Source organism: Apis dorsata, unplaced genomic scaffold (assembly GCF_000469605.1).
Source record: "Apis dorsata unplaced genomic scaffold, Apis dorsata 1.3 scaffold_72, whole genome shotgun sequence".
NCBI lineage: Eukaryota > Metazoa > Arthropoda > Insecta > Hymenoptera > Apidae > Apis > Apis dorsata.
In genome coordinates this window covers 79,540-94,640 of record NW_006263370.1, presented here as the reverse complement: position 1 = coordinate 94,640, position 15,101 = coordinate 79,540, and the positions used below count along the sequence as shown (strand labels likewise).

The 15,101-nt window shown below is 36.4% G+C and overlaps 1 protein-coding gene across 1 annotated transcript in view; it reads right to left on the bottom strand.

Annotated features, from left to right (window-relative positions):
* Nucleotides 1-14,582: 14,582 nt before the first annotated feature.
* Nucleotides 14,583-15,101, bottom strand: part of LOC102674247 (GAS2-like protein pickled eggs) — a 76,679-nt gene continuing 76,160 nt past the window's right edge. The window contains 1 exon segment of the mRNA XM_031515475.1: nt 14,583-15,101. This exon segment is cut by the window's right edge and continues 15 nt beyond it. Coding sequence (XP_031371335.1) covers nt 14,652-15,101 — 450 coding nt within the window. The 3' untranslated portion in view covers nt 14,583-14,651.

The window sequence follows — 15,101 nt, the reverse complement described above, 5'->3', positions numbered from 1 at the left end:
GTGATCGGCAGGCGCCAACACGACCGAGCACGCCTCGTGGCGGGATGACGATCAAGCTCGATTTAATCGAGTTTGTTCCCTCGAGGTGACAGCAGAAATAGACTGGCGAACTTTAATCGTTTTGTTCCGCGTGCGGCGCGCATGACTCGAGCGGAATTCGCCGCTTTTTTCGGCCATCGCATACCGGATTGATGATGATAATGAGGTCGGCGGGGCTGGACACAGAATTTTCTCTACGAGAATCGGTCGTGGATAGATCGGGGGCCAAATACGGAGACGATATTCTTCTTCTATTATTATTATTGTTATTATTATTATTATTGGGTGAACGATCGCTCGTTTTTTGATTAAACACAGTTGATGATTTTTTCCAATTTTTCTTCTTAGATGTGTAATTTAATCTATTATTGAGTGCATGCTCGAGCATTCTTCGTTATTATCTCGTTTCTTAAATAATCTTTTTAATAATCTTTTTAAAAAGATATATCAATAAATAATCCTCTTATATCTCACCCTAATTTTTATAGAGAAATTGAAAAATTGAAATTTGTATTAACGAAATAAGAAATTGGATCACCACTGAATGGAAGAAATTTCAACTAAGCTAACTGAAAGAGTCTCAAATCGGCGAGAAAAAAAAATGTCATCACGAGTACTTTTAACGTATCTCCAGGACGAATCGAAGGAAGGAACGGAGTTCAAAGCAATTATTGGATCAAGTGTACACACTTTCCACGGGTTGGCAGGCATGACCGAGTGATTTGTCGAAGCGAGACTGGTTGCACGCGATGGATTTGCGTGCAAGAAAAGTGGTCTGCGCGCCGAATGAAAACGGAAATGTCGTCCCGCCGCCCGATACTCGTTTGCATTTATTATGGTTCGAGCGCACGATTATATATATATATATAGGTTATATCGCGCGACGAAATCGAGGCGTGTCTATACTACGGCGCGTCGGCATGCATCATCGGCGTCAATCACGACGCAACACGACAGTCCCGATCGAGTGCATGCAAATAATAAAGGATATCGTCAAACGTTTAATTAAACAAACACGATACGGACTGTACGTGTCGCGCGAATCAATTTTTTCCTTCTTTTTTTTTTTTTTCCAACCGTCAGAACTTGCTCCAATTAGATCAATTTTATTATTGTGATTTAAATTCAATTGAGCTTGACTTGAAAAAGAAAGTTGTTTTGTACGATTTTATAAATTTTAAAAACAATATTCGTATTGTTACAATTTTTAAAAGTTGAAGGGGAAAGAAAATCGATAAAATTGATTAAATTGATTAAACTGTGACTGTTTAAAAAATTGATTGAAAAAAGTTAACACGATATTGTAAAATAAATTCATATCTAACATCGTATCGCGGTTAGGCAAAGCTAGGATTAGATCATTATCTCAAATCCCTAGCTTTATAAAAAAATCCCTTAGCTTATTAAAAAATTCGAAACAAATAAAATTGCTAGACTAATAATAACAGGTCTATGTACTTAACACCTTTAACAATCAAATATCCTCTCGTATCTTTCGAACATGCGATATTCCAGCTTTCGATACAACTTGCACCATATTTCCAATCCTTTATCCATAACCACGTTCACTCCGTGTTCCGGATCTCCTCTCTCTCTCTCTCTCTCTCCCTCCCTGAAAGAAAAATTGCACGAATCAGCTTCCTACGATCTCCCGAGGAACCTGTTATTAGCACACACGAAGTCTGGTAGAAAACTGGGTCTTCGATGTCGACATCCGGCCCCGGTCACCAGATTACGATACGCTTAGAAATTGTTGCCTAAAAAATTCCGATCGCTGTGTGGGCCGGCAACATGTTTGTTAGCGGTTCCTCGCCGTAATCCCATGGTATGTGTATACACGGGTGCCACCACGATCCGCGCGCCATTGTTCCGTCTGTCAATTCTAATTGCACCAACTTACGCCAACGATATTCATTGAAATCTCGTTCGCTACCTCCACGCCATCGTCGAAACGCGTGGTACACGGCTCGGGTGTATTAATCATTTTCAGGCAACCGGTCGCGAAGAAATTCGTGCCCCGATCGCTCTCGTGGATTTCTTCTTCTTCTTCTTCTTTTTTTTTTTTTAATTATTTATTTAACTTGTATGAAAAGAATTTGATATTTCAAGTTTGCAATTTTGTATATATATATGGAAGGAAGTAAGTGGGGAGTTTTAGAATAGAGGTAGAATTTAAATTGTAAAATTAGATATTTGTTAATCGTATCGCTCGGACGTTTGTTTCTACTCGGTGATTAGGTGATCGATCAGATTAGGTCTGTTTGATATTTCGTAAGCAACGTAGTTGTGTCTATATTAGTAGGCGAATATTGAAACACGGTTGTGCAAATTGAAAATAAATCGAAACGAGACTAAGTGAATTACGAGCTCGAAGGCGAACGTGTAAATCAAAACCCGTGCGCTCCCGGACGAAAAGGGAACAACGAACCTCGCCCCTTTCTTTTAATTTCATTTTTCATTCGCTCCGTAACCTTGTTGCGAGCGTGACGCTCAAAGCTTCTCTCGAGACGCTTGCAATTTACCGCATCATCAATAAAACTGCATAAAGGTTCGTTACGCGAGTATGTGTCGACGTGCAACAGCGATTATTATTAACCATCCATCTCCGTCCATCCATTTTTAATTACAACTTATCGCGTACAATTAAAACCATCCCTCTCCCTTAAACTTTTATTTAAAATTATTCATCTTGATTGATTCTTCTTTCGAAAGAAGGAGAATTTTTTTTTTCCCCCAAAATATCACACAGTTGATTTATATCATACTTTCATCATTCGTTTTTAAAACTAACAAATTTTCTTCTATATCGTCATTAACTTAAATCGTTATATAACTTGTTTTATATTTTATTCGACAAACTGTAAAGTGATATAAAATAATATAAAGAATTTCTATTTTTCTCTCTCTATATATATATATATATTTTGCAATTCAGAGCAAAAAGAAAAAAAGAAAGACACGTTGTAATCTTATAAAGAGAAATTAAATATTCAAATTCAGTTATAAATACCGAGGTTTTAATAAAAGTTTTAAAATGGTCGCATTCGTACGAATTGATGATTTTCTCAATGGACCTCTTTAGCAGCTTGTTGTCCAAGTCTGAAGAACTAACGCCACTCGTACGCCGTTCAGACAGATTTTTCAGACAGAGTCGCGGGCCGCGCCATTAACTTCTCATTAGCATCGCATGCTGCGACCACGAGTTGCTGACACTTTCCACGAAACCGCGCTCAGACCATTCAGCTTCCCTCGTCGACTGCATTTTCGCCAGTGGATAGCTCGGGTCAACGTTTTAATTGGAAGGTCGTGACCTCGCGACCACGGAAGTCGTGGTGTGCTTTATTAAAGCATTACAACGTGTGTGTATCTTCGCACGTGCGTATCCTATTCACTCACATCTTTCAAAAATTATCTCTCTGTTTCTGTATCATGTCGAGCGTTTAAAGCCTTAAACACTATAGTCCTATTAAGAAACGAAAGAAATTATTCATCTTTATATTAGTATAATATTAAATTAATAGAATACCAAGTCTTAACAAATGAATTTTTTTTTTTGGACGAAACTATAGTTCGTTGATATCGGTTAATCTTATTTTCAATTCTTCATTACAATGTGATGATCCATTCCCTTTCAAGGAATCACTAAAAAAAAAGAAGAAGAAAGAAAGAATCTTAATCCTAATAAATCAATCAGAGGACGAAGAGAAGAAAGAGAACTCATTTACTTTTTTCTTTTCTATTCAAAATGTGACATCGACAAAAAGACGATTAGCCACGATTAGTAAGTAAATACACGACTCTTTGACAGAAATAAAGCGACTGTTGGTTCTTTCATTCATGAGTTACACGCTCGCCCTCTTAGCGATTGTAAAATTCATGAGTGCGGGGAGGAGAGAGAGAGAGAGAGAGAAAGAGAGAGAGAAAAAAGTAGCTTGTCGAGCATCGCCGGTTGTTTGCAATTTCGTAGGCCTTCACTCGAGCAAGGACCCCCAAGGTTGTCGGTTCTTTCGACCGATATGGAAAGCACGTAACCTACTACGAGCCTCATCCTTTACCGCCTGTCATCGACGACCCTGACAGTCTCTCTCTCTCTCTTTCTCTGTTCTCCGGAGAACTACGACCTCTGTTTCAAACAACAGAGTCTGTAGAAGATAGAATTGTTTCCAGTGAATTTTTTTTCTCGAAGTAATATATAAAAAATTAACAATTTTGAGAATTAAATTAAAAGCAGATGAATTTTGAATTTTTTTATGATTTAATAGGATTAATATTCGTTACACGTATCTTTATCAAATATTTCAATCAAGTGGAAAAAAATGTCTATTTGTAATATAAAACAACTAGAAATTCACCAAACTGTAATAAGTGTACAGGAACATCTGTCGTTCAGTTGTGGTTAACGAAAGATTAACACTAGCATCGATTCTGTAAAAAGAATTAAATTAAAAGCAAATGAATTTTGAATTTTATCAAATATTTCAATCAAGTGGGAAAAATGTCTATCTGTAACATAAAATAACTAAAAATTCACCAAACTGTAATAAGTGTACCGCAATGTCTGTCGTCCAGTTGTGGTTGATGAGAGATTAACACTAGCATCGACTCTGTAAAAAGAATTAAATTAAAAGCAGATGAATTTTGAATATGTAACATAAAATAACTAAAAATTTACTAAACTGTAATAAGTGTACAGGAACGTCTGTCGTCCAGTTGTGGTTGATGAGAGATTAACACTAGCATCGACTCTGAAAGAACTTATTAACCGCGATTAACGCAGAGTACAGTAATAGTGTCCACATATAATAACTGTTATTCTCCATTTACCGATCCTTTTATGCAGAATGATACGAATATATTACTATTACTTTGCGCATGCGGAATACATTATTACTTCTTCGTAATCTTCGAATCTCGTTTTCCATCCGGAAAATATTACTATTGATAAACTGATTACTAATTCTTAATAAATTTTTCCCCTTAGAAATAACCTATATCTAAAAATCTTTCAATTTCTTCCCGAAATCGCGCAAATAAAATTTCTAACCTCGAAATCTAACAACGTAATTTGGAAATAAAAAAAGAAAAAAATAAACAAAACGCGAAGAGAAAATAAAAAATTCGCTGTCCCTCAATCTGGAGAGAGTTTACTATCCATTCGTTGCACTCGATTCGCAATAAACACCGATAACATATTATGATATAAAAGCGGCAGCTAGCCACGATTCGTATTTTCCACGGTTCGATTCGTGGGAGAAATAATTTTCGCGTACCGTTCTCCCAATGATCATTGGCATGATCTGGTCACCGTGTATCCACCATTATTTGCATATCCCATGCAATTTCGATATTCTATTTCAACTCGTGTGTGTGTGTGTGTGTACCACATCTGGCGTTTCGAGGTAAGTATTACAATCTCCTTTGGGCGCAAGTGTGATTTCTAACGCGACATCACTTCCGTTGCGCGCCGATTATTAGAAAATACAACTTCGTCATTGTTTATTGATCGTTAATCCATCGAGTTATGGAGAGAGAGAGAGAGAGAGACGGAGAAACCTTTTACTTTTAAGAAAAAGTTACAATTACGCTAGACTTTCTTTTAACCGAGTCATACGTGATATAAATTTATAAATTTATAAATCGTAAATAAAGTAAAATATTGATTCCTCGAAGGAGAATTTACATCGTATCGTAGTACACCTTTCTCAATTGATTGGAATTTAGATATAAATAATTGAATACGAATAAAAAAAATTATATATTTTTTAAATTTATTATTTTTTATAATTAAATTATATATTAAATTAAATATATTATTTTTTATAATTTTGCAAGATTTGATAAAATGATAAATCTTCTCTTAAAATATAAATTAATCCGTGTAATTTAATTCCAAGGTAAAAAGATATTTTCAATCTGACGACAAATCGACGTCAACGACCTTACTGTTAATCGACTTAACGTGATAATAGGCTGAAGAATCGTGCCACCCTTACTTCCTCGAGAAAGTTCGATTCGCCGGTGCAAGAAAGTCCGTTACATCGAAGAATCAAGACTTTGACTCGAAGACCTACGACAGAGCACAGTTCCTTCCAGTAAGCTTCCAGTACGCTATCGCTCTGTCACGACCGTGAAACCATCTTTCATCTGCATTGCTGATATGCTTGCCCTCCCTCTTCCCGATTATTCTATCGTTTACACGTTTCAAACTTTTTTTATTATTTGCATATATAATTGTTTATTTATGAAAGCGTATTCGTAAAATTATATTATTACGAATTTTTGAAAAAAATACATAAAAAAAATTCCAACGCTTCGATTTCTTCTTCTCTGTTCAAGAAATCTTAAGAAACCCGTCTCGAAATTGCAAAGAGACGAGATTTGGTGAGAAAAAATATCTCGATGTACATAATAATACATACCAAACGTACCCACTCATCGATGCAACCATACGTTTCTTCCTCGAAACGGCACAATTTTTATCACCGATCCTATTAATACCGTCGTTTCTATGAATGAAAATCACATTCCTACGCGAGGTATTCGCGCCAACTCTCGGCCAAGGAGTCGAGAGGCGAACGAAACAAAGGAACATAAAACTCGATGCGAGGCAAGGAACGATGCTCGATCGTAAAGCTCCGGCTGTTAGCTCGATCGTTCCCGAACGTGCAATGATTCAATGGTGGAAGGGCGTGGGCAGTTGTTACGCGGTTGGGACCACTTGTAAAAAGGAACCAGAGGCACCTGCGCACCGCCCACGAGAAGAAGAGAACGCCAAGGGCCCCGGTGTATCCCAGACGCTGGAGGTCGTTCGATATTACTCGAGAAACGGTGAACATCTTAACCCTTAACTGGCCGATACATCGCATCCGTTGCGCCACTTTGGCTTGCCTTTTCCTTCGCGACGGCCAACCAGAGGGCGGGACGAGGTTATTAAGGGTGGCCATAAATATTATGTCCTCGCGACTCCGTAAAATTAATCGTATTTTCGACAAATCTTTCTCGAATTCCGATTTTTTAGCTTCGTTAGCTTCGAAATTAAATTGCGTTTATCAATGTTTTTTACGTTATTTCGTTCCATTTAATCTTTTTTGAGAGTGATATCCTCTGATCATTAAATTTGAACGTCGAAGGATTTAATTCTGTGTTGAATCGAACTCGACATTCCTTTTCGCGTTTATGATTCAATGGAAATACGATAATGCTTTGTTAATTCCTTTGAACAATATTTGATCTTATTCTTTATATTTCGAATAGAATCTTTCATACTTTCCCTCATTCTCTTGTCATCAATTTTCGAGACATATTGATTGCTTCGAGAATGATTACAGGGTAATGATATAACAATTTACTTGATTTTAAGTATGATGACTCGAAATATAAGACAGTAATATCCTAAATTTCCAGAAATTTCGATGAGAAAAAATACCATTGACGTTTTAATTTATTTGAAATTCAGGTTTCCTAACTGTAATCGCTTTTAACGATATTTCTTCTTTCTTTCTTGTATTTCTAAAAGATTTAGGAAATCCTTTTAATTATTCGTTTAAACATCATCGTTTTATTAAAACTTGATACGTTTGCGCCATGAATTTCACCAATTAGGCCAAGCACCTCGACCGAGATACGCTTTTAAGAGAGAGGAAAACGAAGAAGCGGCCCCCTCCCCCAGAGATTATTAAGAAATTTGCATACCGTAATGTGGACAGAGTGCTCGTCCACCTCGTGGGCGTGACAAATTGAACTTATAATTTTACGCTCGACCTTACTATCAACACGCGCACGATATTTTATATCTTTTCTGTCATCGATAATAAAAGAAAAAAAAAAAAGAAACCATCGATTAAAAATGAAAAGTTCCTTTCGATTCGTAATAAAATAAAATAAAATCGAATTGCATTATTTGATAGACGGATCTTTCTAATAATAATGATAATAATAATAATAATAATAACAGAGTGGCACAATATAGAACGCGTAACGTTGATCAGTGCACAACGAAGAAAAAACTTGTAAAATTTTTTGATGATGGCGCTCGCGTCGATTTGTCAACGTTTGGAATTTTTTAACTTAGTATCAACACGTGCACGATATTTTATATCTTTTCTGTCATCGATAATAAAAGAAAAAAAAAAAAAAGAAACCATCGATTAAAAATGAAAAGTTCCTTTCGATTCGTAATAAAATAAAATAAAATCGAATTGCATTATTTGATAGATGGATCTTTCTAATAATAATGATAATAATAATAACAGAGTGGCACAATATAGAACGTGTAACGTTGATCAGTGCCACAATGAAAAACGAAAAACTTATAAAACTTTTTGATAGTGACGCTCGCGTCGATTTGTCAACGTTTGGAATTTTAACGATGGCCAACGTATTACGTTTTTATTTCGTGTAATGAACGCGTTTCGGTCGAGAGGTGAAAGTCCTCCCACGCTGTCGAGAGCGTGGACGACACTCGCTGGCCGAATTCGCCTCGACGATTTTCATATATGAAAATTCACGAGAGAGAGAGAGAGAGAAAGGAGAGGGGTGTCGAGTTTTACTCGCGCTGAAAATAAATTCAATTGCGAAACGAATGCTACCGAGCATTTATCACACGGCCATCTTAAAACGTGTCTTTTTTCTTTTTTTTTTTTTTTAAATCTTATATAGGTTAATCAAACTTGACTTTATATTTGTTCGAACGAGTTGACTTCGAGAAATTTTCTTATTAGGAATTTCGAAGAAAATTTAACGATTATCTCGTGAATTAATAAAAGTTAAAACATCTCGTAATAAATAGAAAAATAATTTTTAAAAATATTTAAAAGAGAGTCAAAGTTGAAAGTATAAACTTGAAGGTAAAACAAAGTAGCAAAATGTATGTTAACAATAGTTCGTTTAATTTTATAAAATGATTTTAACTAGCTTCGATTTGATTAACTTTCGAGGCAAAAAGGATATCCATCGAGGATAGATTAATCAACTATTTAAACTATCGATATATTAGTTCGTTGCGTGATTGCGCGATGATAAATTAAACATGCAACCGTTCTCAGGAATCTGGAAAATACATGTACGCATTAAGATTTGTGTACAGAGAACATATGCTGCAATTTCCATGAGATCCCAGGGAATACCAAACCGAATACATAATGAACCACGACGTACATAGATATCGTTCGACGTGTTAAATGAGAATCATTAGATCGACTTAAGTGGATTTTCTAATTGCCGCCATTACTTTTACGCGGATACTTTGCATCGGCAATTACGAATACGGCCGGTAAACAATTTGTCGTTGCGGCTATGAACCAACTGGCATGAACTAAATTATATCGTTTGTCGCAATACCACGTAATAAACGACGAGTTTGAATGAGATATAACGTGTTTCCTTTTTTTTTTTTTTTTTACGCTTGTAAGATGATTGCCGGTATATGGTGGCTATTTATTAATGGAAAACGATTATTAATACCTTCTGGAATCTAATTATTTAGTTACGGTATTTAGAACGTTTCTACTTTCAAATTCTTTTTTTTTTAATTATTTGCATCGATTCTGATTTTCCAATTCCTCCAAGTTTAAATTTTTCTTCATCTCATCATGTTAAAATTAAAATTTCCCTATATCGTAATACTTCAGAGCTAAGATGTCTCAACACTTTTTTATACACTTATATTTTAATATTCCAAGATAAAAGATCTCCCATATCCAATATCTCAAAGCTAGTTTAGTTTCAAAATCAAGATTATATCAAATTTTCCTATGTCACGATATCTCAAATCTAAAATTCCCTATATTCCAATAAAATCGACTCTTTAAGATTCTCCATTTCCCAATACTTCAAATTACTTAACCGATATAGATACCAATCCGAAGAAAAATATACCGTCAATGTCTCACAAAACGTTTGCTAATCGTCTCCATTATTTTCAGCGTACACGATGGAATTATCGAGGCTACCACGATCCGTCATAAATCTCTCGGCCGGACATTTTAAAAATGCCTCCCTTCCGAGATCCTCTTGCATTATACAGTGCATAGAGCCGACAGGTCCAACAGACATACAGAGGGAGCCGCGTGCTGACTCACGTATAGACACGTGCACAGACCCACGGCGTGGACCATTGTTGGTGGCTGCTGCTGTCCGAGAACGAGAGCTGTCTCGCCATATGCGGCAAGGACGCCGATGACTGCGGTGTATTGGGCCTCGTAATGGGCCTTACGCGCACGTTTACCTGCGCTTAGACTCCTTTGGAATTGGAGGAGGAAAGTACTAAGTTCCAAGGATGGTAAATAATGGTAGAATGTGTTCTGGATTATTTTACATCTGGATCATTATTTATTATTGTATTCAATATTCGATCCAAGGAATTAGGAATTTTGGCTAATTTAAGTTAGGTTAGGTTGGTTAGAAATATTGGTATTTCGTATAAAGTATTGTTTTTCTTTTTTTTTTTGTTTTGTAAAGTTTTACTTATAAATATTTATAATTAAAATATATCTCGAAAAATAATTATCATTCTGGAATAATTTTCTCAATGATTTAATTTTATGGATTGTGTTGGATTTATGGATTCGTTGAGGATTCGTTTCTACTTGAAGAAATAATCTTAACGATGTTTTCGTTAAAGCTTTTTATTTTTTTATTTTTTTATTTTTTTTATGCAAATTTTCAATTTACAACTTCTCGTAGATAAAATGATATAACGTAACATACTCAACGTTGCATATAATAATCATAATAATCAATCATCATCTTCATTCGCAATGATGATAATAATAATCGTAATAATAATAATAATCATCGCAATAATAATAATAATCATTCTTAATCAGAATAATAGCGATAGTTTGCAGTTCTTGCAATAATATTAATATTTGTAATCATCGTTATTGTTTTTTTTTTTTTTTTTTTTTTTTTTCCTTTTTTTATTTTCATCATCGCGGTCAAAACCGCAGCTGCTTGGGGTTATGAAGCTTAGGCTTAAAAACACGAAAGAGTTTTATCCCCACATTCGAGACTTGAAAATCTACGAGCAATTTTTTTATTTTATCTTCCGGAACGAACTGTGGTCTCTGTTTTTCTTTTTCTTCTTCTTCTTCTTCTTTCAAATATTTTGTACGATGAATAGTTCGGACGTTTCCTCGATCAAGGAAATAGCGTTTTGTCGAATTCGAGTTTATCGAGAACTTTTGGACGGGAAATATTGGTATTTTTTTGGACGAATAATTTTTTATATACATTTTTTTATTTTTTTGTATCTTTTTGTATCTGTAAAAAAATGTATTTTTATAAAGTAAAATTATACTAGGAGGGAATAAAAATTTTATAATATCGTAAATTAATTGAAAATATAAAGAAAAAACCTCTTTTCATATATAATTATAAATAATTATATATACAATTATAAGATATAATTCGGTATATGTGAAACATTCTGTACAAATTAACTTCGATTCTCTTATTTTCGATATAGAAAATAGTTAAAAAAAAAAAAAATAATAATAATAATAAAAAAAAAAATAATCCACGCATCGTTCGAACATTACAGAGACCACAGCAATTTCCGGAAAATTGCACCTAACGCGTTTCACTAAAAAATAATTCCATTATTCTTATTCTTTTTTTTTTTCTTTTCTTTTCTTTTTCTTTTCTTGTTTCGAGTATTATTTCGTGTTACAATCTCTACTCGAACATCTGGTCAACAAAATAAACTTCTTCTCTGCTTCCCTACCGGAAGTGTACTTCTTAATTCGTAATCAATGGGGTGTCGTGGTTTCCGTGGCGGGACGTACTCGTATCGAAGAAACTTCGATAAATATCGAGAGGCCGATTTTAGGCCGTATGGACACAATTTCTTTTCACTAGATAATTATAAAAAAATATTCGATCGACACATTCATCGCCTCCTCCATCTTGAATTTCTTGCGTCTCATTCGCGCTTCAAAAATATTTTTCGAAAATACTATCCTTATTACGATATTTTTAACTATTTTTTATAATTTTGATTCATTTGACAGCTGGATACTAAAGTTTATCGATAATTTCTCGCTATATATTCATTTCACCTGTACATTCTTTCTGTATTCTATATTACAAATATTGAAAATTTAAAAGGCTTACAAATATTTTTGAGATTTAAAAAAAGTCCACAAAAATCATCTTTTTCAAATCAATTCTACCTTCATTCTCTCCGCGCAAATGAGTTTTTCTTATTGAAAAATTTAACGTAATCCAAATTACCTCGATCATCTTCCATTTGAATTCGCATCAAGTACCCTCTTCGCTCAAACTTCACTCGCTATTTTATTGAGCAATACGTAAAACTTAGTTACAGATCATTAATTTTGCACCTTACTTACTATCTACGATTTCTATGCAAAATATTCCCCTTCCCCCCTGGTAGATTATCATTTTTCTATCTTCTAACGAAACCGAGAACACGTCCCGCACGAATTCCATCCTCCCCTCAAGACACTTGATACAAAATGCCGCTACGCTCGCGTTTGGTATAAAAAACAGTGAAACATTGGAATGGCGTTTCGTTCAACTATATCGTCGATCAACTATCTACATCGATGCAGTCTGTTCTTTTTTCTTTTTTTTTTTTTTTTTTTGGGGGGGGGGGGGGTTTAATTTGATTTTTCCTGCGAAACAAATCCTGTCTGAATCTCCCTTCTCACCACTTCCGCACCGCCTCTTTTTTTCTATTCCTCATTTTCGTTTATCCTGTACTCCCTCAAGCGAACTTGCAACGCGCAAATAAACCGTCTTCAATAAATACAACCGATAGACTATATAAATAAATAATTTTTTCGCAATCGGCCTCGCGGTGAACGATCGAACGTAGAAATTCTGGCCGAGATCTCTTCTCAACGAATCTCTCGATGAATCGTGGAGAAATCGAGATTTACACTCGTCGATATGCGTTAAGCTGAGAAAAATGATCACAAGATTGATCGCGATTGTTCCATTTTGTCGTGACATGACTCATTATCGATCAGTTCTTTTCCTTTTTTTTTTTCTTTACATTTCGAACGATTCGTTCGATATTTTCGTTCTCCTCTTCTCTCGTAATCTTCTTTAAACCTTTTCCAATATTTCTCGAGTCACAGAATCCTAAATTATTTCGTTTCGTCGCGACAAAAGAATCCAATAAAAAAAGAAAAAAAAGAAAAGAAAAAGAAAAAACGACGAGTTCGATCGATTACAACGTACGAGAAAAAGAGAGAGAGAGAGAGAGAGAGAGGGGGAAATATCACGACAAAGAAGAGAGATCGCTTGTCGTTTGTGACCAAGGTGTAATCTCTCGTCTTAGATCAATCGACGAGCCGTCAGCCGGGGATGCAATTGACTGGAAGCAAATCGATCGGGAAGCCATTAACGCACACCAGGCTAATTGCTCGCTCGAAACCCGCTCTCTGTTCATCGATCGAAATTGTTGTTAATCGTCGACGAGACGAATTTTTCCTCTCGTCCACTTACCTACCTACCTATACCTACCTATCTCTCGTCGTCCTCTTCGCCTCCTTTGTCCTCCTTCTCTCCATGTTTTTCTTTTTCCCTCTTTTCCCTTTTGTTAATTTTTTTTATTTTCCTTTTTTTCCTTTTTTTTTCCTTTTTTTTTTTCTTTTTTTGGTCATCTTATAATCTTATTTGCATCACGAACGTCATCTCACGTTCAAGCACCATCCGAGCACCACCCCGATATACACGCGACTCCCACGAGCTAACCGATCGACCTCGTACCGTTAAGGCCCATTAAGCTTCGCCTCTAATCGGACGCCTTCGATCCGCCATCGCGCAACGCGCGGAAATGTGGAACCGTTGCTCTTTTCTTTCTTTTTTTAAGAAAAAACGAAAATTTTTACGATTTTCGCGCGCGATTAAAGAGTTCGGGAAAGAAAGAAAGAAAGAAAGAAAGAAAGAAAGAAAAAAAAATAAGATGATTTCTATTCCTCCTGAGATGAGAACAAAATTTTCAATCACAGTGTTGTTATATACATCGGAGATAGTTTTAAGAGAAAAGAAATCTTCCAAGCACCATCAAAAATACACATTTCCCCAAAACTATCGAGTTATCCCCATAGGTAATGTCGCTTCGAAAGCCAAATATCTATCTTAGAAAAGATAGAAAAATATGATAATAAGTTTAGCGTCTTAAGATAAGATTAAATTTTCCATCGACAAAGTCCGTCCGTGGATAAAGTAATAACGAGAAAATGATAACTCTTCTTTTCTCGAGTCGCGTATCGAAACAGTCTTTTCGACATTACCCATGAAAATAACCTCGAACAACACTTAAAAAAAAAAAAAAAAAAAACACGAAACCATCTTAATCCCCACACTCCAACTTGAAACACCCTCGGATCGTCCTTCTTCTATCTCTACTCGCGCGCAGTTCCACGTATCCACGTGGCGATCGCGTCGCAATCGGTACAAACATCTGTGAAATCGAGGGCGTCACGAGTCCTGGCCTGCGATCGAGGAGCCCGATGATCTCGAGGACCCGCTTCGAACCAGCTTCATCATCGTCGCCATCATCCTCATCCTCATCCTCGTCATCATCATCATCATCTATACCGTCCCCTAGACGTTGTTCGACAGCTGCGAGAGAGACTTCACACGCTGTCGGACGCGACGGACATAGGCCTCTTGTAAACGGGGGCCGGTATCCTGGAGAAACCTCCCCTCTCCGACACCGACTTGGGATCCTTCCTTGGACTGGCTGTCATCTGATTGTCCTGCGGCAACGCCACGGTCCCGTTACCATCGATCCACGCCCTGGTAAACTCCATGTTCGCCACTCCCTCCCCGGAGCCGTGAGCCTGATAATCCCTCAACAGGTCCTGAAGCTTCTGAACCACCTCGCGCTCGTCCTGCAAATGGCCCACTTTCTGAAGGATCTGCTCGAGAAGGGGGTTGGCCACCTTGGTGGGCGAGGATTGGAGCGACCCTGTAGCGGTTTTCATCCTTCTCCCGTTCCTGTCGTACTGCACACCACCACCGTTCGAACTTTGCCTGGGCAGGCTCTGCCTGGCCGGGCTCTTCCTGCTGAAGTTGGGGGTCGT